We start from the raw sequence: 27,029 nt of genomic DNA on the forward strand, positions 1-27,029 counted from the left end.
CTGAAGAGGGCCCTATAACAAGTTAGCAAACAGAACACAATAACAGCTGACCAGAAGGATTCTCCGACCCCAGTAATCTGACTTTGTTAGGCACAAACCATTTATGTCTTTCCTGATAGAGCTCACACCTTACAGAAATAGTGCCACCTGTGCCCAAGCAGCTGTGAAACAAGTGTTGCACTCTATATAAACCGTGGTCCTCAAGCTAAAACAGTTTTGCCACAAAGTCCATGAACAAGGCACTTCAAAACAAACAGAACTTTAATACACATAGACTTTGTCTGTTTTGGACTATATACCAATGAAAATTATTTTTTATAAAAAAGAGCTTGACCGGGTTATCTTCTACTAGTGATAAAGCAGAATCTAAAAATGTAATGTTTCCCTTCTTCACAACATCCCTACATTTAGAAAACTTTACAAAAATCCATTTTAAAAATCAAGAAAAAATACAAATTTGCATATTTGTTTTTTTAACCTCAAAAATTGGCAGAAAGGTGTTTTAACATACACAAATCACAAGTACAGGGGCAGTTTAATACATCACTAAAACAAAACAAAGTTAATAAAACACTGCAAAATGAACAGGATGCTAAAAAAAAAATAATAATAATAAATAAATACATGCCATTAGATTTTGGGCTGCAGATTATTACAGCAGTGAAAAAAAAAAAAAAACAGGCATGTCCACTTTTGTGAAAATAAATCCTAATCATTTTTAAGATCAGTGAATCCAACAGTGTGGCCCATGTGACCTTAAGAGGCAGTCAGGTCAAAAAGACAACAATGAACAGACCAAGAGGCTCAAGCACAAAGTGCCATCCTGCATAAATCTGTAGTTCAGGAATCCACAGGACTAGAAAGCTAGCCAGGCAAATCATCAGTTGGTTTAAATGGATTGCAATTCAAGTGTGTAATCATAATTAACAAATGCTCTAAAAAGGGACATAAAGTGGTTTAAATAGTCCATTCTAAATAAATTTCCCAATAGGCAGTGTTATTCTTGCACCCCAAGAGAGGTCAAATCTATCAGGCAGTAGCACAGATAATGTGTGTGTGTGTCTTCAAAATGAAATGAGCTATAATAAAATGAAATTCTTTTTGGACAGTGCTGACTTAAGTGGTTACAGTACCTTTAGTCCTGTTACAGACACTGTTGATCTACACTTCAATCATTACTTTTCCAGTTAAAAAGAACATTTAAAATTAGCAGTAAACTAGTAATGAAAACTGTAAACTTAACATTCGAGAAGTTACAAACCTCCCCAAGTCTGTAGTGTTTTTGTTGCCCAAATCAAAAAAAGCTCAAACCAAGCTACTCTGTGTCGTCATAACCCAGAATAGGTCCCATCCACTTCTCTATTTCAGCTGTAGCTACCCGTTTTCTCAAAGCATAGTCTTGAACCTGCAAACAAGTGGGCAAATATATCAACGTTAGCATTCATCTTTACACTTAGGGAAGTAACTACATTATAAGAACAACATTTTATACAGCTCATTTTACATTACATTAAAATACAATTATAATGATGCACACAATACCGTTTTTGGTTTGTAATTTAACCTATAACAAAACCTGCAACATTCATAAAAACAATCAGTTTAGTGAAAATGACTGTCAGATTTAACATTATAAAATCAGAAGTGGGAAACTTCTTCTATTTTCCCTTTTTATTTAATTTTAGATCTGCACCATTGGGATAAGAACATGTGGAACACAGTGACAGTAGAAAAAAGGCCGGTAATGTAAATCCGTGCTACTTGTTTAAAAAAATATATAGATTTACCTGTTCCTTTGTGATTTTACCAACTGCAAAATATGTGGATTTGGGGCTGGAGAAGTACAGTCCGGACACTGCAGCAGCTGGTATCATAGCTAGGGATTCAGTAAGCTGGATTCCTGTATTCAAACAGAAACACATTACATGAGAATTGCTATCAAGGGTGAACCTGACCAAATATAATCTTGGCCAAGTTCAAAATCCCATGCGCTATCCCTCCCTCTTCGTGCTGCAGTCAAGTTTGAGCACTTATTGTAAGCTATGATCATCACATGGCTGCTCCAACTAGCGAGCATGATACTGTACGACCCTGGGAACAAGCAATCTGGGTCCAGTGACACAACCCACCTCCAGCCAGTCTTCTTTCTACCCGTCTCACAAATGAATGTAGTCTTGCTGAAATCAGGTCAGCTACTAAACGTGAAACATTATCTGTCATTTCAATTTCTTTTCTCCTATAAAAACCTATATTGGATTTAACAGACTGCTACAGAAGTGCTCCCTGAAAGTGTCCCCTGGGAAATTGTTTTCTTTGACTACAATTATGTTGACAAAGCCAGATACCTGTTTTCTCTGCAATGCCAGCCAGGTTCCACATGCTCAACTTCTCGGTGTGGTCAGGCTGGCTCGGATAGCCGGGTGCCGGCCTGATGCCCTCGTATCGAATTTTGTGCATGTCAGACGCATCAAGCTGCTCCCTGCAATCATAGCCCCAGAGCTCTCTGCGAACCCTGTGGTGAAGTTCTTCTGCAAACGCCTGTGAATACAAAGAGCAACTCAACACAAATCGTAGACCGAGGCAGATACAGCTAAGTGCAACCCGAAACAACAATAGGAGGCTTGGAGTATGAGATAAAAGTTTGTAGAGATTGGTTGAAGGCAGCTATTGATTTAGGACACTAAAAACAATACAAAAAAGTTATCTGCACCTTATCAAACCGAGCCCTTATCATTTGGTTTAATCTCAGATAGATTTTGAGAGGTACTCCAATCATCCAGTGTGAAATAGTTTTCAACTTTCTCATTACACCGTGTAACAAATTTTATTTATTCTTTTGTTCCTGGGTAGCAAGTGTTATTTCCTAATTGCTTATGCCTCAAAAATATAGAACATGGCTATTATTCCCCACAAACTTTGCTTTTGTGACCAGGACAGTCATATATCAAAATATCACTATTTCCAATGAGAAAATGGGCAAATGTCTTTTCATTCACATAGTCAGAAAAAAACATATGTATCCAAATTAACATGTATTTATACTAAAGTAATACAAAAATGACTAAAAAAGATTTAGAAGTGAGTAGTTGGCAGAGCACCGCCTGGGGGGGCGGGGGGGGGGGGGGGGTTTAGGTCAGCCAGGGTGTCCTCAGCTCACCGCACACCAGCCACAACTGTAGTCTGGCAGGGCACCTGCGGGCTTGCCTGTAAGCTGCTTTGTCCTCCGACACTGTAGCTCTGAGGTGGCTGCATGGTGGGTCTGCAGTGTGTAAAAGAGGTGGTTGGGTGATGGCACGTGCTTCGGAAGACAGCGTGTGTTCACCTTCGCTGCTCCAGAGTCACCACGGGAGTGGCACCAGTGAACTGAACTAAAAATAATTGGCTATTCCAAATTGGGGAGAAAATGATTTATATAATTTTTTTTTTTTTTTTTTTTTTTTAGAGCAGTTTTTCCCTTATAAAATATTTTCTTATTCATTATGTACAGTTCTGGTACAGCAGCCAAACATCGCTTGTATTTTGGATGACTATGAGATGGTGCACCAAAATTACATACAAAACTCAAATGTCTGGGTAAATTCCCCTGCCAAACATGGGCACAGGTCCCTGACATATTAATCTTGGAAAGAAGCACAGACTAGCAACTGTCAGTGACAAGGTGAACGAGAAATTACCCCTCAGAGCCAGGTATCGACAGGCATGGTCTCAGAGTGAGAGAAACGGATTGCTGCTGGAATTGCTCCATATGACCAGGCAGTGTAAATAGTGCTACCAAAAGACCACTCAGGGGAATCCCATGCAAACAATAAAAAATAAATAAGCAAAACATCCAGTAACTTGACATACCCAAAATATCACCATCAGAAAAAGAAGAAGAAGATTCACATATCATGTCTTTACAACTTGTGTATATTTTAGGTTGCTATTTCAATACAAAACTGGAGCGATCACTCATGTTTGTAAAGCTCTCAAGCGTGCATCACCAGCAGGGGATACTAAGATACAAGCAATTCATGCATGTCGTTTAATGTTAGCCTTACCTCTGCCATTCTGTCAGCTAGAGCCTTGACCATGATGCTGTTGTAGTCATCATAATGATTCTCAAACTCTTTGCTCAGCTCCTCGGCTCCGAAACAAGCGACTGCAAAGAGGCCAATGTAATCCGGAACTCCACTTTGCAGGGGAGCCACGAAATCTGAGAGGCAGTAGTAAGGGTCTGTGCTGGAAGAGTCCTTTTCCACCTGCGGGAAAACAGGTATCACATTTTTTTTATCAAACACACAGTTAGGTCAGTTACATTCAAAACCTGAATTCTAGTCTCAGAAATAAAACACCTCACTATTGGAGGTTGCTACCATGACAGAGTCTACCATGGTTACATATCTACATTAAGTTGAGTACAAGTTTTTTTTTAACAAATACCCTTGTAACTTATTTATAGCCTTCAATAGCTCAGGCAAAATCAGAGGTCAGTACTGTATTGGGAAAGGTGGCCTACAACATACATGATCAACTTCTAGTAAATGTCCATGCAAAAGTCCATTAAATTTGGAACAGCGGTTTTCAAGGCAACTCAACAACCCTCAAGAGATTGGATGAGTGTTCTGAATTTTGTTAAAATGCACTGGAAATTAGGCTGGCAGATTCTGAGGTTGCCTCAACCAGTTCTGTAATGCATTAGTTTCTCCAACCTGTTGCCGCAAGCCATAGAATTTAGCCACTGGCTCTCCACTGCGAGGCATCACGTCTTCTGCATAAACGTGAATGTCATCCCCAACACTCTGTGCTGGCCAGAACCCAACTAGTCCCTTAGCCTGGATCTTCTTGTTGTCAATCAGTGTGTTCAGCAGTTTCTGTGCATCTTTGAAGACATTTTTTGCTTCCTCACCTGAATAAAAAAAATAAGGTCTACAGAAAAAAGGACTCCCGTTGCATCGCTCTGCATCAGTTTAACCCATTCTCAGTTTAACAATGAACTACAGTTCAAAATATCTTCTAACAAATAGTCCAAAGTCAATTTTTGGTCACATTAAAATATTTAATTCTACTTACTTTACATTTTCATCCCCAAGATTAAAAGCAGTAGTGGGTTTTCCAGAGTCCCCCAAATATGTTTGAATAGTGCAGACAGATGTATGTAACTTACCTACAGTTTTGTCCTTGAAGATCTTTGGATATCCTCTGTTTGGGTACTTGCCCCTCAACTGCCACACATCAAAGAAAGGCTTCCAGTCTATGTAATCCACCAGCTTGCGCAGATCATAGTCGTCAAACACGCGGCTACCAACAAAAGTAGGCTGGACTGGGAACAAGCAAAGCAAAAATCATAACCTGTTTTAATGTTATACTTGACCAAATAAATGTCTATATTGTCATGGGAATGTACCAGTACTTTTCAATTGTACAGAAATTAGGGTTCCAACAATTGATTTTTGAACATCTGTCCTTAAATTTCAGAGCTTCGATTATATCTTGGTGAATCGATGCATCTAATTAGTACCCAGTTTTAAGTGTCCTGTTGCCGGTTTGCATTAACACCTTAGTGCGAGTGCGCTACTTCTAGTGCTAGTACGGTAAATTAGCACACTGCTAGGATACACACTTCAACCCTACATTACGCGTTGGATAAGTCTAATCAGAAGCAGGCCAAGTATTTTTTTTTTTTTTAAATCTATTAAATCTATCAATTACCTTTTGTTTCAAAGCATGTTGTGTTTGGATTATATGGCAATACTATAGAAAAAGAAGCTGAATTTAGTATGATAGTTACATTAGTCAGGGTCTGTGAGATTAATTCCAATGCTTTGCTTTCGGCCATAAAATGTAAACAGTATTGAACAACCATAGTTCAGAAATTACTTCTGTTAAAAAACAGTATTTATTATTTATTATTATTATTATTATTAAAATGTTAATCCGATGCGGAAGCACGCATGTTCTTTTCAGTTGTTAAACAAGTCCTTTGCATTTTTTTTTTTTTTTTTTTTTTTAATAATCGGAAGTGTTCTAATTCCAATGCAAGTCATGCCTTTTTGTTTAACTATTATGCACAATGGTGTTTTTAGTTATTAGAGCTTCTGTTAAAAAAAAAAAAAGACAAAAACAAACGTTTGTTTATTTTGAAAAATAAATCATCAATGCATCAATTATCGTTGATAAAAGTCTATACGATAAGCAAATGCAAAATCAGAGTGCCAATTGCACCTCTAATAGAAACCTTTTTGTTTTTTGCTCCCTTGTTCTACAGTACCTGCCAGAATCAGGGGATGCCTCTTTTGTAAACCCCTTTATGTTGGAGGGTTAGTAACTGTGGGTGAGATGTTCTTTGGAAAGAGACTTTCCTCCCTCGAAGCTGGACTCCCGAGACCCCCACCTGCCTTTACCCTCCTGTTCTACCCTCAGATATGTTGAGGGGTTGTACCCTAGCTAATGGTCCTTTATTTACTGAGAACTTGACGTGAAATTCCCACTAACCTGGTTTGGGGTGTGAAAGCCAATCTATATGGAATCCTTTTGCTCTGGCTTGTTCCAAAGACAAAAACCGTCTGTCCTGAAAAACAGAACAGAACAGATGTTATGTGTTTTAGTACAAAAAACATACTGTGCATATTAAACCCATTTACGGTTAGGCAGTCCACAGCTTAAAGCATTTTGAGTGCTAAACAGCTGTTCTGATGACATCTTTACACGATTTGACAGTATATTTTTGATAACAGTTGTGACAATACATTAGCCTATCCCTTTACCTGACTGTGTCTTTAAAGTAACAAGACCAGGGAGGAAAGCACAGCAATCAATCAATCCCATTTATAGTAGTTAATGGACTATTACTATTTTTACTAGCATGGCATATGCCAGTAATTGTCATGTTCAGTCAGTCAACTCAGGCTTTAGTCAATGCAAGGCATAACAATAAAGCTACTGACAACAGAAAACCAAGTTGGCGTACACCAAGGGATCCGAGATACAGTTGATCTCACACTACATGGACTGATTTGACACACACCCACATAGCTCGAAGTTTTGAGCAGCAAGCATTCTGAACACTGCATTTATCAATAACAGTATGCAAATACACGTTATCAATTCATGCTCACTTTAAGAGTGTCATAATGGTCTTGTCTAATATCCTCGTATTCCTCAGTTATTTCTTCAAAGTACTCCTCTTTGACATTTTCATCCAAAAGCTGTGAGCACTTGAAGACAAAAGGTTTACAGAACAGCATTAAAACAGGTTTAGTTTCATTCCACAATGAAGCTCTAATGGAAAATACATATGTAGCAGACAACTGAGCTGTGCAGCCTTTTAAAATAAAATCACATGTTAGAATGCCCTACTCTTCTTAGAATGCCCTACTCTTCTTAGAACATGTTCTGTTTTGCAGTGCCCAGTGTTCCTTTAACCTTTAGCATTATGTGCCAGTAAATGCTAACGACCACAGTGTATTCACTGGCATTTTATTTTTCTGGGGGTAAATTACCTGGTTTACGCAATGCTCACTGCTAGATGCTAAAGGTTAGTTATGCAACAAAATAACTTTTTTACTGAAATATGGAATTTAAAAAAGGATTACATTTCTTTGATAATAAAAAAAAAAAACCTATTTCAAATATTTCACCTGAAATTCCTCCTTTGTAACTCATTATACTGCAGCTATTTCACCAGGTTCTACCAACTTATTACAGCGCAATCAAAGTCCAAACAAGAACTCATTAACTCTGCAGACCTTTACCCTAGATCACAAAATCACCAGACCGTCAACTCACCACCACAACACTCCTGGATGCATCCAGCACATGGATGACAGGACAGCTGTATCTGGGAGCAATTTTCACAGCAGTGTGGGTTCTACAAACAAACATAAGAAACAGCAATGACAGGACTGTTACGTTGTTTGCAGGAGCTCAGATTTCAGGTTTTTTGGGGGGGTTATACAAACATACCAAGTGATTTTTCTTTTTTTTTATTATTATATCTACTAATAAATCAAATCTAAAAATTTTAATACAGGTAAAAAAAAAAAACATTTTTTAAGAATGGTTCAAAAACAATGACCAAGTCTTTTCTTAAACTTTCAGGATGAATTATCCCATTAATCTAGAACATTTGCTAGAAGATGTAGAAAGTACATGGTTATTTTTTAAGGCAGTAGCCTTTTGTTCTAATGTTATATAGCTGAACCTCATACCTGGAGGTGGTTGCTCCTCCAATCAGCAAAGGTGTTTTCATTCCCAGTCTTTCCATCTCCTTAGCGACATATATCATCTCATCTAAAGAGGGCGTGATCAGGCCAGACAGGCCAATGAAATCTGGGGAACAATGAGCACGGATGTATTTTTAAAAAAAGCTAGAGCAATCAGTATCATTACAAAAGATAGATCATTATGACCTACATCTATTGTGACATATGCAATAGACAGACTGAAACTGTTATATATATATATATATATATATACTCATATATAATATATATATTATATATATAATCGCCAAGATCAATATCTAATATGTATATATAGTTGAATATCTATATATCTCAATTGGATTAGCGGTTCTAGTTATAAGAGTGACTTACACAACGATATAAGCAACTTCCACCATTGTTGGATAAGGGTTTATATATGTGCAGTACGACCTCTCAAGTGTGACACTTATTGACACACAGCTACCTCCAATATACCCCAGCATCCCCAAAATATGACATTTGTTGTTTAACACTCTGGTTTATCCCTCAGCCCAGTCTAGGTGCAACAGACTCTCCTGCCGATTCCCATTAAATATATTTAGGTCTTGTCGTCATGTACAGTATGCATTTAAAAAAAGAACTACAAGACCTACCTGCTTTGTTTTCCACTGCAGCCCTTAGTATCTTATCACAGGGTGTCATGACCCCTAAATCAATCACTCTTGAACAAGGAAAGAGAAACATGGCATTGGAATATCACTGTGACCATTAAATGGCACAAGACAGTTAAATTGTAGGTTTGAAACAGGATTATTATTATTATTATTTTAAAGTAAAAAAATAAATACATTTTAAAAAAAGCCACACCATTTAATTGTCATTTCACTGTTTAACAAAATATATTGTTAAGTATCGTATAACGTTATTTGCCTCCTGCTAGGACATGCTAGTTAATTTTGAACACAAAGGTGAAATACCTGTTGTCTTTGCCCGTCAAGTGTCATGAATACTGCAGAAGAACAGGAAATGCAAGTGCAAGCAGCATGACTTTACCTGAAGTTGTTGCAGCCCATTACCACTGCAACAATGTTTTTCCCTATGTCATGGACATCTCCCTTTACAGTGGCCAGCACCACTGTGCCTTGATAAGGATCCTAGAAAGAAATGTTGTGTTTAAATTTCTCTTATATTTTAGGAAGTGAAGTATAGGTGTACAGTCGAGGGTGGATAATACAATGTATGGGGTGCCGACATATAGACAAGTCAAAGGTTAATGTACTTTGGAACAGAACACAGGGTTTAGCGTCCATGTACTTTGAACATCGCCAGACCACAAGCCTAAGAGGAAACCTGTTACAACAAGATAACAGGGATATAGGACAACAGTGGTAGATTTAGAACAAGGATAGACTTAGAACAATGACAGCATAGCAACAGCTGTATTAGATCTAATTATAAGAGATCACGGTTTGGGCAAGTTTATTACTAGTCTGACTAATATTTTTTGTATAAAGAAATATTTTCAATAAGTGTCTGTTGTCTATACTATAATCATGCAATTATGGAATGAGTGTTATTAAATAAATTGTGTGATTAGATTTACCTAAAGAAATTGTCATATAGTTCAGCTCACATCCTACAATGCAAAAACCTTCGTAACACTGACACACTAAATAGCATTCATTCAATTTATTTTTAAATCAATGCCTTGAACAGCCACAGTAATTAAATAATGCACAACACGCAGCATCTTATGCAATTTGAGCCATGGCCCCATAGCAGATATGTAAACAACTGCTACAATTTATTTAAAGCACAACGAATACTTACTCCTTTTACACAGATTTGAGAAACCAGCAACTTACATTTTTTGTAGAAACAAAACAAAGCCCTGGGTGCACAATGTAAGGGAAATTGCATATCTAAAAGGAACAGGTTGTAAACAAACTAAAAGGAAATATGAAACAGACAGCAGTGTGGCAGTGAAAGAGTGGATGGTCTAATAGTGTTTATATAACCCTAGAGTAGTTTTGCAAAATGACTAAAACAAACTGGTTATTTTTATTTGACCACTGCATTGTTTTACTGCACTTTGTTGTAAGGATTATATTTCGACTACAAAGCGTGCATCAAGTCTTACAGTTTCTTCAGTGGAGCCTGAAGCAGCCATCATCTCCTCCCTCTCCTTCTCCATGAACGGGATGAGGTACCCAACCGCTTTCTTCATGACACGAGCAGATTTTATCACCTGAACAAAAAGACAGCTTTTAAATTATTATTTATTATTATTATTGCAATTCAGCAACAAAGACAAATCTCCAGCAAATCTACTTTTTCACCTATCCTGCTTCCACAGCCATTGTTTCATCACCACTACGCTAGGTAGCAAACAGATGTTGCAGATGTACTTAAATTAAAATGGGCAAACATTTTGTGAAAATAAAATAAAAAAAAACAACTTAAAAGTAAGGACACGATGATTCAAATACGCCTACATCATATGGAAGAAAAGTTTCTAACCCTTTTAACTAAGTGCCTCCCAGGGTATTGAATAATCCACTGGATCTTTCGTATTTAAATCTGAGGATTACCCATTACCTTAGTTTATAGCTTTAAAATGTATTGCTGAGAAAATGGGACAGCATTACCACTTGGATTCTTGCAATGGTTGAATAATTCCAATATAGTTAAGAAAAATTAAAATGTAAATGTGAAAGAAATTGCCATTTTATCTGCCGTGGAAATACTGGACTGCATGGATTAAAACGTAGAGAAAAAGTATTTTACTTGTGGCAGGAACATTTTCCCAGCACCAAACAAGTCCCCAACGACTTTCATGCCATTCATCAGGGGACCTTCGATCACATGTAGTGGCCGGGTGTACTTCTCATGGTTAGACCTCGCCTCTTCAGTATCTTCCAGCACGTACTTTTCAATGCCCTAAAAAACAGCCACTATGTATTAACCAACAGACAGGAATTCAGATTGCTACAGGAGGAAAAAATGTGAAAGAGCTACTAAATGCAACCACCTTTAGCGTGAATGACACTAGAAAGCTGCCAGGGTCCGGCACGTCACTAGTCTGGTCTATTCTCCAGCGCGTCTGTTTGACTTAATCTTGGTTCAGTATTCGCCTCCATCTGGGAGTGATTTTTCTTGTTGCTCCAGCCTGGCTGCAAATGTAGCTTTTTTCCCCACCATCCTTCTACATTGGGTGTGGTGCAACACCTTTTTTCCCCAGAATACATATTATACACCAAATTGTTTTTCTGATTTTTTGTTTACCTTAATCAGTGCGTATTCCAGTCTCTCTTCCACAGGAAGAAATCTCCATTCATCAGTTTGGACCACTTTCTTCCCTCCTTTGGTATGATTCTGCAAAAACGAAAGGTTTGTTAAAAGAACATGTCTTTGATTATTTAAATTTCCATATCCTGTCTTGGATATGCAGGAGCACCCCCACAAATTTTTCACATGGTACGCACAACTGAACCATACCAACATCCCTATTCATGCTGATAACAACTCTGCATCACCATGCTGTCACATGTTTCAGCCAATCAGAGTGCTGCATTTAGGTCTTTCCTGAGTTTGACACCACCTACACTGTCACATCAGAAAACTGCAATCAAATTGCATCACTGTTTCCCTTCCTAAAAATGAATAAACACAGCGCACAGCCATCGAGACAGAACAGCAACTACAATGACAGCCAAATACAACAACAATAAAGCTACAGTAACATATTTATTTAAATTGCATCTGTGTCTTATATTAAAATTCAAATGAAACTTTAAAATGTGTGCTTTCCAATCCTGGAAGAGCAGCAGAATGCAGATCATGCAGTAGTACTAACATTCAAAAGATTTTTGCTCTTTTTGAAGGCTTCACCTAAAAGTTTCTGTTTGCTCATTACTATGGATGTGACTGTCACGGAACCCGTGTATTTTGACATTTGTTTCCATGCAGCATAAAAATAGGAAAGGAGCAGTTCACGTCTTTGAATCGGTTTTAGTGAAAAAAAAAGATTTGGTGTTTTTGGTTTTGATTTTTTTTTTTTTTTTTACACATCTGACAAGGTGTACATGTTAATTAAAAGGTAAGCATATTCCTGTTACTGTTTTTTTTAAAAAGGTACCTGCATGGCTGCCTCTGGAACAGGTCACTCATCTCTATTGATGATGCAACAAATGATGGCAGCAGCAGAATGACTTCAGAAGTGAACAGAGGCATCTTGGCTACCAATGTACAAGAAAATGCCAGCACACTCATTGGGCAGCGCGTCACAATGCAACAGGACAATGACCCAAAACACACTGCCAACGCAACCAAGGAGTTCATCAGGGGTAAAAAGTGGAAAGTTTTAGACTGGCCAAGTCACTCTCCTGATTTAAATCCAACTGAACATGCATTTCACTTGCTGAAGAGGAGATTGAAGTCAGAAACTAAAAAAACAGTACATTTCTACGAGCCTAAAATGCCTTTTTCGGTACACCCTGTGCGTAACGTGCATGCAGCTGCAGGCGCCAACGTGGGCTTGTGCCTGTTTTTACTGTTATGACTTCCTTCTGTTCATAGCATCCATACACAGATGTACATCACAGTATCTAGCTATTAAAGCAAATCAATAATACTTTTATTTATGGTAAGAAACAGCATAGAAACTCCATTCCTTAATTCAATAATCTACTCAGTCTACATGTTGATGTTCATGCTATGTTATTTTACAGATGTATTGTTTATTACTTATTGTATAAACACAGTTTGGAAAATCAGTGGGCATCGTGTGAGTTGGTGTGTTGTTTCAAACAGAGTTTTTGGCACGCCAACAATAACAAAACAGTAATACAACATGGTGATAAAAAATGGTACAATTTCTGCACACCCTGAGGTGTTGCTGTTAAATAGATACAACATGTAATATACAGTAAAACACTCCACACTTCACAGACTTAACCAAATTGCTGTTCACCAGAACAACTTCAATCTGTTATAAAGGGAAAATCCTGGCTCATTCATTAGTCCGGGTATCGCTTGAGTATATTCTAGTAATGGAAAAATAACTAGGAAAATAGCCAGGATGTGACACGTGGCTCCCAGATAGGTTTAGTTACATGCAATAGTTAAAAAAATAAATAAATAAAAACCAATCCAAACAGGGTCTGTCTTGCCTTCTAGTTCCTAAATGTCTCTGTAACAGCACTCCTGCCAAAGCCCCAAGGGCAGCCAATCAGCATCATACCTGTGCATAAAGTAACAGCTTATCTGTTGCTTCTGGATCTCTGTTCCAGATCAGGTTCTCACACAGCTCTAAAAGCTCCTTGTCAATGTCGTCATAAACTGGCAGGTTGCCTGCGTTTACTATTCCCATGTCCATCCCACCCTAAACGAGGGACAAGAAGTGTTGCACGTGAATACACATAAAAATTAGTCACAGAGAACTTCAATAGTTATTTGGAACAGACACCTTAATTTTTTTTTTTTTTTTTAAATACAGCAATATGGAGACATATAATTTAAAAATAGTCAAATAAATAACGTGCTTTTCTTCATTAAAAACTAGAACACTTCAAACTTATAATAATGTCGCCTATAAAAGGGTCAATTTCTGTTCAGACCTAATTAGTATTTTGTTTAATTAAAGATTAAAAATTTGTTTAATTTAAATTGGTTTAAAATTTTAAAAAGTCACATTAAATGTTTCATTGCATTTTCTAGCAGCATTAGATCTTGTATCTCTGATGTTCTGTGAATCATGAAGTGGAGAAACCCAATGAACTTGCTTTTGCACTTTCAGCTAACATGACTATGCTTCTTGGCTGTTTGTTTTTTTTAAATCACTTTTTTGACCATAGATACAAGTATTCTGCAATGACAAAAATAGATTACTTCCAAATCTCATTTCTGTTTGAAAAACTGAAATCATTTACTGCAGAATTTAGAACTGAAAAAACAACTTAATTGTGTCAACCCATGTTTAGGGCTTTATATTCAAAAGTTATATTCATAAAGCAAAATCATTTGGATAACGTATTGCGATAATTTATGGAAAACTACAAATGGACTCATTTTTAAATAAATTAAAAACATCTTGCGTAACCATTTAAAATAATCAAATTCATCAGTGAGTCAATTACCAGTCAAATTGCACACTGAATTAAATACCTATATATTACTCAACATGAATTGATGAGATAAACGTGACGGTAATCAATTTCGGTGTAGACTAATGGAACCATGCAGGCAGCTCCTCTGTCTGTTGCTGAACCCCCTACCTGGATGGCGTGGTGCAGGAAGAGTGAACCCTCTACCTGGATGGCGTGGTACAGGAAGAGTGAACCCTCTACCTGGATGGCGTGGTACAGGAAGAGTGAACCCCCTACCTGGATGGCGTGGTACAGGAAGAGTGAACCCCCTACCTGGATGGCGTGGTACAGGAAGAGTGAACCCTCTACCTGGATGGCGTGGTACAGGAAGAGTGAACCCCCTACCTGGATGGCGTGGTACAGGAAGAGTGAACCCTCTACCTGGATGGCGTGGTACAGGAAGAGTGAACCCCCTACCTGGATGGCGTGGTACAGGAAGAGTGAACCCCCTACCTGGATGGCGTGGTACAGGAAGAGTGAACCCCCTACCTGGATGGCGTGGTACAGGAACAGTGAAACCCTTACCTTGATGGCGTGGTACAGGAAGAGTGAACCCCCTACCTGGATGGCGTGGTACAGGAAGAGTGAACCCCCTACCTGGATGGCGTGGTACAAGAAGAGTGAAACCCCTACCTGGATGGCGTGGGACAGGAACAGTGAAACCCCTACCTTGATGGCGTGGTACAGGAACACCCCGTGCATTGCTTCACGGATAACTTCCATTCCTCGGAAGGAGAAAGACAGATTGGAAAGACCTCCACTCACTCTGGCTCCCGGCAGAGTTTCCTGTGGTCAGGTAATGAAAATCCTTCACAGCCACTTACACTTTAACTTCTACACTTAACTTGAAGCCCAGGAGAGAGGTGACATAATAAAGTGCTTTTTTTTCTCGTTGGATTGCTGCTTTGAGACCAGCAATTCCTGTGATACTACTGTGGTACCGTCCCTGCTGGAGTTTTGAAAAGCATTTTCTCTACACTCTGTTGTAAGAGGTAGCTACGTTCTAATTTTAGGCTAGCTTCATATTTGAGAGAATGTTGACCATCCAAGTTTGCTGGTTTTGCTACTACACACAAAGATAAAGTGCAGAATTATTTAAATGTGGTGCTACAGCATGCACATCCAAATCGAATGTGCAGAGGTTACGTGGGAATGGTCAAAATGGACAAGATTTGAATTGATAGTACAAAAATGAATGGACTACAATGAATGGACTAGAGATATATATATATATATATATATACATATATATATGATATATATTTTTTAATCAAACATGCAATCTTCAGGTGTGAAAAACTTATTCCCCCCCCCCCCCCCCCCCCCCAGTTAACTCAACCCAATTAAAGGGATAATTAGGGTCAGCTGTTTGAATACTTTGGTTAACAATCAGGACTGATTTGGGGCAGCCCTGCCCAATATAAATCTGACTAACTTTGGCCGTTAACATCAAATTGAAGATGTCAGCACACAGGTCCTCAGGGCACATCATGCCACAATCAAAAGAAATTCCAGAAGACCTCCGGGAAAAAAAAAGTTGTTGATGCCTATCAGTCTGGAAAGGGTTACAAAGCCATTTCTAAGGCTTTGGGGCTCGACCAAACCACAGTCAGAGCCGTATTGTCCAAATGGAGAAAGTTTAGCACAGTAGTCAATCTTCCCAGGAGTGGACGTCCTGCCAAAATCTCTCCAATAGCAAGGCGTAAAGTCGTCCAGGAAGTCACAAAGAACCCTAGAACAACATCCAGGGTTCTGCAGGCCCCTCTCTCACCTCGGCCAAGGTCAGTGTTCATGACTCCACCATCAGAAAGACTCTGGGCAAAAATGGGATTTTTAGAAGCAAGGCGGAAACCACTGCTCACTAAGAAGAACATGAATGCTCGTCTCAAGTTTGCCAAAAAGCACCTGGATGATCCTCAAGAGTTCTGAAACAATGTTCTATGAACATATGAGTCAAAAGTGGAACTTTTTGGCCAACATGGGCCCTGTTATGTCTTGCGAAAACCAAACATTGCATTCCACAGTAAGAACCTCATACCAAATGGTCAAGCATGGTGGTGGCAGTGTCATGATTTGGGGATGCTTTGCTCCATCAGGACCTGGACAATGTGCCAACTCTGAAGGAACCATTAATTCTGCTCTGCATCAGAGAATTCTAGAATGTCAGGCCATCCACCCATGAGCTGAAGCACAGCTGGGTCATGCAGCAAGACAATGATCCGAAACACACAAGCAAGTCTACATCAGAGTGGATGAAGAACAAGAAATTTAAAGTTTTGGAATTGCCTAGTCAAAGTCCTGACCTAAATCCCACTAAGATGTTGTGGCAGAACCCGAAACAAGCAGTTTATGCTCAAAAACCCACAAATGTCACCGAGTTGAAGCAGTTCTGCGTGAAGGAGTGGGCCAAAATTCCTCCACGGCACTGTGAGAGACTGATCAATAACTAAAGGAAGAGTTTGGTTGCAGTTATCGATGCTAAAGTTGGCATAAACAGTTACTGAGTTAAGGGGGAGATTACTTTTTCACACAGGGACATTGGGTGTTGCATAAGTTTGTGTTATTTGTACACTCAGGGTCCCTTTTATCTAATATTAGATTTTGGTTGAAGATCTGATAACATTCAGTGTCAAAAATATGCCAAAATGCAGAAAATCAGACAGGGAGCAAATACTTTTTCACAGTACTCTGTGTGTGTGTGTGTGTGTGTGTGTATATATGAGAGAGAGAGAGCGAGAGAGAGAGAGAGAGAGAGAGAGATAGACAGATAGGTAGACAGATAGATAGATAGATAGATTCTACATACCTTTATCAGTTTTGTAGCTTTCATAAAGTTGATGCCATACATATTGTGCTCCTCCATTCCTGTTCCAATTGTCAGGATGTTCGGGTCAAAGATGATATCCTGGGGGTTAAACCCTACTTTGCTAACCAGTAAATTGTAGGCTCTTGTGCACACCTGGATTTTGTGCTCAGTCTCAGTGGCCTGCAAAACACAACAGGTGAGAGTCACGAAGCTGTAACCTGCTTAGGTAACTTTTTTTTTTTTCCTCCTGCTAGGGCAAAGATCATTTCCGTTTGAATTCAACCTCTGCCATAATGTAACATTGAGAATTATCTTTTAAAATAGATCATTTTTTGTTCCAGAAGGGACATCCTAAACTTGAATCACTTGCTGGTAAGGAAAACTAACAGTAAGGGCCTACTTACCTATTTGAAATAAAACACTAAAATAACAAAATTAAATAATGTTGATCTCCATCTTAAAGTATTAGATGTCATATTGGCATAAATGGCTACCATTTTGATCTACATCACAGGCCTCATTTTTACCTTCTGTGCAGGATGGTCAGATATGATGAGGTTAAAAGCTCTATGACCACAAATGCAGACAAGCCTGGTTCTTTTGAATAGGGGTTAAAACACTCGCTTTCGGTGTGCAGTCACAAGTTCACACCCAGCCTCCACCCTTTTACACAAGCAAAGCACACACCGTCACCAACAGACCATAAAACCTGCATGTAGAAGTAGGGCTACTGGGCTACTTGCCTGCCCCTCTTCGTCAAAAGCCATGATGACGACAGCTGCCCCAAAGCGCCTGATGATCCTCCCCCTCTCCAGGAACTCCTCCTCCCCCTCCTTCAGGCTGATGCTGTTCACAATGCACTTCCCCTGGCAGCACTTCAGCCCCGCCTCGATCACAGCGAAGCTGGACGAGTCAATGCACAAAGGCACCTACCAATACACAGAAACCAAGAGTGAGGCGAAGCAAACTTCCCACCAGGACACCCTGTAATGTGTATTACTTACCTAATCATGCAACAGCACACACAACCCAATAATTCACAAGTGGCAGATACTACAATCCAATGCCAAAATACTAGGTAAGGCACTGCAAAACATGTAATGACATGTACTTCAGCAACTGGGGGAGGGTTATATTTCCATTTATGAAACAGAATCACACAAACCCTGGCAATATCTGGTTCAGACGCAATGAGTTTGCAGAATCGAGCCATCGCGCTCTTTCCATCTAGCATGCCTTCATCCATGTTGATATCCAGAATTTGGGCACCCATCTCTACCTGAGCTTTAGCTATGCTGAGAGCTTCCTAGACCACAGAGCGGGAAAACAAAGGTACAATTAAAGAGCAGGTTTGAAGAATGTCTGTCTTTGCAAATCATTAATACGTATACCCACTCATTGTCTAGTTTTAGACTCTCGTGGCTTTGTAATTGGTTCAGTTAAACCAGTCTGGACATACTCTGCAGCTATTCTTTTAATTCACATCTTTGTGGTGTTGGATGTACAGGAAATGCCAGCCTGCACCATAACTTTGACTATGACAAACCTGCATTGATGTTGTAATGTATAGTGTAAATCGTGTCTATCCGGATGAGCCATTTGGACTTACCTCATAATTACCTGTCATAATCAGTTTAGCAAACTTTCTTGATCCCGCAACATTGCATCGCTCTCCGATATTGACAAAGTTGGTGTATGGACCAATTCGGAAAGGCTCCAGTCCTTAATTTATGAATAAATACATACAATGAAAACAAACATGAAATCAAATCAGGAGGTTAGAAATTAGTCATTTTACCAAGAAAACAGTCTTCATGCGATATACAATGGGGGGTGATGGTCACGTAAAAGAATATATGTTTGCAGATTAAGTTGATTTATAGAACCTGAAACACACTCTGTTTATAACCTTGAGCTACATCCCTTGCGTACAACCTAAAAAAAAAGAGATACCATGGTATACTATAACACACTGCACTGCCCTGCACATATAACACACACCAGTTTGTAAAAAGATGCAGGTTACATTCCGTAAACCCCCGCAGTACCTGATAGTAGCAGGTAGTCTTGAAACACGGAAGACGGTGGAACTCTGGGTTTGCAGTGCTTGACCGCTTTCGCAATTTCCCTTTAAAAGAAGTCATACTTTTAATAGTTCTTAATGTTACTGAATGTTACTAAAATGTTCTGAATGTTACTGCACTGCTTGGCATGCAGCATTGCTTGACATAAATGCCTGTATATGTACGTTTTAAACAGACACTCCTGTGTTTGAAAAGACAAACATTAACAACCAAAACTTGAGGATGACAGGCTTTAAGTGTTGCATACCAACAAGCCTTGACATCAAAAGGTCATCGTTCTCTGCAGAGTAAAGGAATCAGTACTTTAGTGAAATATTTAAAAAAAAAGAACCTACCTGATATGTGCTGGAGTAGTTCCACAGCAGCCACCAACAATGTTGACCAAGCCATCCATTGCAAACGCCTACACACAAGAACAAGATGTACTCCATAGCACATCAGTTCATATGCTATGTTTCGTACAAGAACTGATTTTAAAAATGATTACTACAAGACAGTGGTGCACAACTCGGTCCTGGAGGGCCAGTGTCCCTGCAGGTTTTTATTCCAACTGCACACTAAAGTGCTTTATTGGACGGACCTTATTAGAAGCTTAATTGGTCCAATTAACTAATCAGTGTATGGTTAGAACAAAAACCAAGAGGGACACCAGCCCTCCATGACCTGAGTTGTGCACCACTGCTATAAGATAAAAAGATAAACACACACTGCGTACCAAATGAAGAAATACAAATGTTTTGGTTTTTTTTCTATATTTCTCCCATACTTATCTGAAAACAAAACACTATGAGCAAATTAGCGCTACAGTCTAAGGCTATACTTAATTAACAGTAATGCTACCTTCAGATGACTTGCAGTCAATTCAGGAATTTCATCATAGCCCCCAAAAGTATTAGGAAGACCTATAGCAAAAAATACAAATTTTAAAAAGTTTAATTAATTATCAAGCCATGTGTGTTAGAACGTACTTGTTGTGATGGAATGAGTCTCATAATCACATAAGTGTGCAGTTTACAAATGCATAAATAAATGGGGATATTACCTGCATTAGGATAACATAAAATATAGGCGGTTGTGCATTTTCCAATTGCTTCAATGAATGGTCTCATTTCAGTCGCTCCGAGGGCACAGTTTAATCCAATACTGAAACAAAAAATTAACATTTACTTCTGACTGGGAAAATAGATAAATACAAAAATACAAATTTCAGCTTCTTGCTTCATCTATTTATTGCAAAATCGAAAATTATCATGTTTGTATCTAGAGGACTAAAAAAAAGCATGAAAAAGCGACAAAGACAAAAGCAATATCTTTGAGAGGAACAGAATATTTTTAAAAGGTATAAAACTAGAAAGAAACGACTCAGATGATAATTTCACTTCCCAGCAAGATTTGCATGCAATTCGTTGCCAGACCCTTACCAAAGAGGATTTGCATTGGACACACTGATGACAAAGGCCTCTCCCGTCTGTCCCGAAAGGTTTCGTCCACTCTTATCCACAATCGTTCCCGAAATCTAGAGAGTGAGATGTTTTAAAATCTGATCAACCAACACTAAACTAAACAGGATAAATGTGAAAACTATTATGCGTCACTTACAAATATAGGCCGTGCCTCATACTTTTCTTCAAAGAGCTTATCAATTGCAAAGAGAGCAGCCTGAAAGATTTAAATAAATAAATAAATAAATAAATGAAATGATCTGTTTACAGGTTGAGGTCAAGGTCCCTATTTACACATTTAGTCGGCAGTGTTTAACCTTGCAAATAAGCCACCTCAAATGGTCTCCGAGATACGAGATTTTTAAAGCTTTGTAAAACTACTCACATAAACAGGGTAATCATTAAATGGACAATAACCATGACCTATAGACTCGCACAAAAAAATGTCTCTGAAACTTCAGCAACAAACGTAGAGTCAAAATCACAAAGTGTTTGGAGTCCATCCTCTAGAGCCCGACAATACCATTAATAAATGAAGGATACAGTTTTGACTGATGAGTAGGAGGGCAGAATATTTACAAAGTGCTTAAAGGAATCTGGAATGCTTTTTAAGTATTTCGTTTTTGGAAAATGGCCTACCTTGGCATTGGCAGTATCAAATATGGTTTCCACTAACAACACGTCCACCCCGCCATCCAGGAGGCCTGTGGTCTGCTCTGTGTATGTTTCTACCAATTCCTCAAAAGCTGTTGAATAGGAAATAGATTACATTTTTGTCCTTGTTTACCTGGAATAACGGGGGGCAAAAGCTGGAAAGATTTTATTCACCACAAGCATGGTGTCAGAAAGCATCAGCACTGCACTTCAGGGAGCCAGATATGACTGTATGGTCTTTAAAAAGGCAGATCTCTGGGGATCAGACATGATAGATATCTATGACGCATTAGAAAACGCTTTATAATGTTATTTGTGAATCCATTTTTTTTTTTAACCCAGAAGGTACACAATGACCATGTGTGTAATAAACATTTTATCCTCTTCACTGAAATGTGTGGCTGCTTTCCAAATGGCGTTGACCGATACAGTCATTTGATATTGCTGAGCATTACTACTAACCCATTTAAGCCCACCGGCAACTATAGTTGTCATTTTCCTTTTGTAAATATTTTTCTAGATGTTATCCATGTTTTATATCTCAATGACATGCAAGCAAACAACCAAATAAAGGATTTCAAGAAAAAAAATATGGTATTCACTTCCTTCTTGTCACATGAGGCTATCAACTTCCTACCCCTACTTCCAGGAAGCATGGCGAAGACAAACCCTCCCAATAAAAGGTAATTTTCATGTTACTAACAAGTATTTTCTGTTGACATATATATCTACTTAATCATGAAGGTCTCTAGAATCACCCAAACAAAACGAATCTTACAAGAAATCTATAGTTTTTTTGTATACTTAGTCAAAAGTCCAAGCGGCAACTATAGTTGCTGGCAGGCAAATGCCTTATAAGTACATATATCATGGGGAAATGGGGTATACTGTGTTAATAGGTTAATAAATCAAGGTTATTGGTCTTGTTTAATGCTTTTTGCTTTTATAATACCCCATCTAGACATAACTTATCTTTTTCTCCCTTTTATCATATTATGTCCTGTAAGGGGCAAAATATCGAGGCCCCTTTATCCAGTTTGGATGTGTTTCATTCTAATCCGTAAAGGACCCTAATTTTTTTAATGACTAGTAGCTTAAGATTCCATTATAATGTTGAAATTCAGACAAGTAATGAGTTTACATTTATATTATATGAAATCACCTATTACAGTCAGCCATTGAATACTATGGGCCTCTGATTTAAAAAATAATTTTCTTAATTCTCTTTCAGGTATACGTTGAGGTTTTGATATTCTTGATGCAATTAATCCCCCTGCAATTATCTCAAATGTTACAGTTGTACCGGAGTCTGAGAAGAAAGCTCATGACACAGATTGTGACGGCAATGGATCTGATGATGAGGTGGCATGTGATTACAAACGCCTACCGTCAAGGTTGCTGAAAGGAGAGGGCTTAATCTCTGATGATGCTTTTCAACTACCCCTCCTTGACATTGGAGGTATACCTGAATGTCCTGTGGCTTTAGTGAGTGCATCTACAGAGCCAAACATCATCAATGCTGTTGAGGAAAAGGAAAACAGTTTTTATTGCTTACTTATGTTTCTGTAGTCTGGTCTTTCCACAGAAGGCGATACGGACAAAGTCTTGTTCGTAGGTCCGACAGCTCCCGCAACGTATCTCTTGATACCTATATATGTAATATAAAAAATAAATAAATAAAAATAAATTGGTTGCATTGCCTGTAAAATCAGTACTCAATCATTAGGGATTGGATACTACTTGCCCAATTCACAAGTAGCATGTATGAATAAATTAAAGTTTGATGTTCAGGAAACTGCTCTAGTCAGTCTAGAACAGTTTCTTGAATTCTAAAACTGCTTTTAATGCATTACATTCTTTAAAAATATGATATATATTTAAAGGGGAACAAAAGCCAAACCTGTCTGGGCAGTAACATTATCAGCTGCTTTCCGGGCTAGTTCTGCTGAAACCTTATTCAGACGATAGGCCTAGACAGTGACAGAATTGTTATTATTTCATGCATCTTTTACAGACAACCTCACAGTTTTACCTTAGCTTTTGGGAATATAACTAACTATTTATTTTAATAAAAATAAATAAAACCTCTGTTACTTCAAGTTTTCAGACTATATTACAATGCAGGAGGGCAAGCTCCAAACTGGAACACACATAATGTGGAATGAGCCACACCATGAGCAGCTGTGAAATGAATCCTGCACACTTCTTACCAAATGTTCCATCCCGTAGTCAGCCTGTGCAACACTTGTGCTACTGAACGTATTTGTTTCAATGAAATCGGCTCCAGCAAGCAAGTACTCCTTCATAAAAAGAAAACAAAGTGAAAATTAGCAGACAGCACTGCTTTGTATTCAGTTTATTTATTTTTCAGTGTATTTCTTTACTTTGCACTAGTCAAGGTGGGTACAGGTGAAGCAGTAAGTATACTGCCAGGCACATACACAGTGAATTTTGTAGATAATGTCAGGCTGCGTTATGCTCAGAAGGTCGTTGTTCCCCTTTAGGCTTTTCAGGTGGTTCTTGAATTCTTCTCCCCTGAAGTCATCTTCCTCCAATGTGTGCTGCTGAATCATTGTGCCCATGCCACCATCCAGCACCATGATCCTCTGCTTCAACAGCTCTCTAATCTCATCCTCTAGGCTCAGTTTAACGTCACCTGGGTGGAAAGACAGAATCATAGAACACAGGGATGCATGAAGGAGCTTTTCAAGACTGTTGATCCAGTGTATTGGAATCACCATTTTCAAAGTCAAATACATGAAAATTGGCTCCAGTTATTTTGCTTTGCAGTGCAAAAAGTTGTTGCACTGCATTTAGTGACTCAAGATTGCACAAGCTCTGTACAATTTTGAATAGACTGATCACTGAATTTCTTGCTGGGTCATTCCACCTCAAGAGGACCACAGCAGGGAAGGGAGGGGTTACCCGACCCCTTACCTCAATAGTTAAGTCAGTTAATTAGAGGAAACAACACATATTTTGGTTGGAGCCATTTGCGTCATTAAATATTGATTTTACTATTATTATATTTTGGATTTACTTTTTGCAGTCTCTCCCTAATCTTAGTAACGCAATGTTTTTGAAAACAAATTGAAAAAAACTACCTATTCTCCCTGTCTCTAAACTTTAGGCCAACACAATATAAATATATCTCTCATAGTTTAGACAGCAAAACCCTAGCCAAAGTATTAAACAGCTTCCTCCTTAGAGAGGGGAAACAAGTGTAAAGTATTTCTACAAAATGCAAGATGAAGCTCTAGCCCTAACCCACAAGAGTGAGGTTGAAAAAAGTAATCTACACACTACTTAGGCTTACAGTATATTAGTAGTATATTCCTAGCCTGTAATTTTGCAATATAGTGTTGAAAAAGCTTTTATACAGAAATGTTAAACTGGTTGTACTATAACTTAGGGGCTGTAGAGACACATTTTTGCCACCAGCTGTCGTGCAGATCTACTAATTTGCATCTGCAGCATTTCTTCTTTCAAGAGAAAAAGCCAATGGTCAGATTTAGTATTGCTTTATGCCATTAATTTGTGACTAGTTTTATTTGTTGTGTTATTTTTTCAATCTGTATGCTTATCGGCTTATGCACTATTTACCGTTTTCAATAACTGCAATGCAGTTTAACGTTCTACAGCTTGGATGCACAAACTACACCAACATTTAAGCGATGATATGTTTTTTTTAACCCACGTTAAACTGTACTTCACACTCCAGCTACAAAGAACAGATATTTGTAAATCATTAATACGTAATCGACAGCAAAACATCTGGCTAGTCCAGGTGTAAATAAGTTAGGAAGAAACGGGCGAAGTAATAAAAACAGACTCCAAAATGAATTAGAATGTTCGTAAATTCAACTTATCCATACATTAATAAAATACTATTTTTTTTTTGTTTGTTTTTTTTTTTTTTTTTAAATAACTCTTTCGCTCAAATTTAACAAGTGACACGTGTATGGTGTCAACTTGGTCCTAAGCCATTTGATTGACAAGTACAGCCCTCGCTGAGTCAAAACTTAATTTCAAAACAATCTATATTGCACGCTGCTTGCATTGCTACCCACAGTGCGTAACACAGTAAACTACAAGCGTTTCCTACCTGCAGCCTGTGAAGGTTCGTGTATTGTGGGAGCCATGGTTGATGTTCTGAATCCCGGAGAAAACAGATTGGATATGTTAAATAACCGCCTTATCAGTGTTGTATAACAACACACATTCAGAGTCTTCTGTAGCCCTAGCAGATACAGCTTTGCACATGTCTGCCAGAAACTCAACCAAACGCGGACCTACGGGAGAACTAGGCGCTGAATGAGCATGCGTGAGTTAAATGAACTCAATCTCTTTGGCTATTGCGTCAAGTGTGCAGGCGAAATAACTGTTACAAATGGAGAAAGAAAAGGGTGTTTTTTCGTTGCTTATCACCTCACCTGATGTTACACACGCATGACGTAGCGTTAGCAGCCAGCGTGCTACATTTTTTTTTCTTATTACCCTACAATTCCACAATGTATTGTGCATACTTTCAAGAATTTACAAGAACAATTCTAGAATCGGTTCATTCACAATTTAAGAAGATAGCAAAGTTGTTTTTGTGTGTGTGTTTGTGTGTGATATATTTCAAATGATCAGTTAGTAGGTGTTTTTTTTTAGGTAAGAAGTAGAAACTGGTAAAGAAAATTACTCTGATAATTTTGCAGATACTTTCGTTATCAATTGGTTTAATTTATGAGACTGAACTGAATTATCAATTTCCGCTTCTGGAAAAAAAGGTATCCACATATTAAGCAACCCCTATTAAAGCTATTTTTAAAATGTGGTGTACTTCAGACAAGTACAAGTTTTACTACTTCAAAAATAGATATGCGTAACATCTAAAAGTTTTATTTAATTAAATAGTCTATAAATGTATGTGGGAACCAGTGGCGGCTCGTGTATACGGACGCAAAGGGCGCCGTCCAGTCAGTTTAAATTAATAAGTAACAATAATGATCTAATTTAAACTGTAGCCACTATTATTAACTGTACAGTATTTTTCACATGCATTACAGCGCATATTTCTGTCACCCCTGCCGCACGCACTAATGAGGTGGGCGGAACAGATCAGAAGCCTGCGTTTCCAATTGGTTCTGGGGCGCTGAAGCCTTTCGCCCCGGGAGCACATGCGCAGTAGTGATTTCTGAGCTCTCAACGGGTAGTCAATGTGACAGCACTGCCCGTGACAGTTATGATAGTGTGTAGCTGTCATGACTACAGTATGATATTCCAAACAATCAAGTCAGTTTTAAAATAGGCGAAACATGTTTTAATGTAATAACTACAATATGATCCTGCAAAAAAAAAAAGTACAGTAAAATAGCGGAGATTCACGAGTACGTCATCTATTGTAAACCTCATACCCTACATTTGTTTTCCCTCTGCACTAGAAGTAATATTTAAGCATACGGCGATATTATTCATACCGTATTTATGTCAAATGCTAATTATTTACAAAGTCTACTACCTAATGTAGGCCTATTTATTTGAATATACAGAGATCAGTAGCCTAGTATCTGTGGTCATTTATATCGCATGATTTTGTTTCAGTAATGTAATGCACAGTCAATAGCAATTACGGGGAGGATAACTGACGAACAGTTAAATACAGTACATCGTGTGCAAGTAGTATGCATCGTTTTTATGTTATACGTGTATGTGGGAGAGGTGAA

The 27,029-nt window shown here is 38.4% G+C and overlaps 1 protein-coding gene across 2 annotated transcripts; it reads right to left on the bottom strand.

The window, feature by feature from the left end:
* Window positions 1-25,622, bottom strand: mtr (5-methyltetrahydrofolate-homocysteine methyltransferase). Of its 2 annotated transcripts, none has more exons than XM_041251878.1 (33): window positions 25,424-25,622; window positions 23,760-23,974; window positions 23,529-23,618; window positions 23,219-23,288; window positions 22,874-22,966; window positions 21,304-21,410; window positions 20,822-20,881; window positions 20,644-20,738; window positions 20,265-20,365; window positions 20,063-20,124; window positions 19,558-19,625; window positions 19,187-19,266; window positions 18,748-18,860; window positions 18,304-18,444; window positions 17,882-18,067; window positions 17,139-17,318; window positions 15,002-15,118; window positions 13,429-13,569; window positions 11,472-11,561; window positions 10,974-11,126; window positions 10,327-10,434; window positions 9,240-9,340; window positions 8,840-8,907; window positions 8,190-8,310; window positions 7,768-7,849; window positions 7,098-7,196; window positions 6,475-6,550; window positions 5,147-5,302; window positions 4,692-4,888; window positions 4,041-4,241; window positions 2,346-2,538; window positions 1,788-1,900; window positions 1-1,405 (listed from the first exon to the last, which is right to left on the bottom strand). In XM_041251878.1, the coding sequence occupies exons 1-33, from the start codon at window positions 25,458-25,460 to the stop codon at window positions 1,316-1,318; spliced, it is 3,804 nt and encodes a 1,267-aa protein (XP_041107812.1). In that variant the 5' UTR covers window positions 25,461-25,622; the 3' UTR covers window positions 1-1,315. The 2 variants fall into 2 exon arrangements, with proteins under 2 accessions (XP_041107812.1, XP_041107811.1); XM_041251877.1 differs by having other exon boundaries at window positions 14,858-15,118.
* Window positions 25,623-27,029: the final 1,407 nt, after the last annotated feature.

This window comes from Polyodon spathula, chromosome 6 (assembly GCF_017654505.1).
Source record: "Polyodon spathula isolate WHYD16114869_AA chromosome 6, ASM1765450v1, whole genome shotgun sequence".
Taxonomy (NCBI): Eukaryota; Metazoa; Chordata; class Actinopteri; order Acipenseriformes; family Polyodontidae; genus Polyodon; species Polyodon spathula.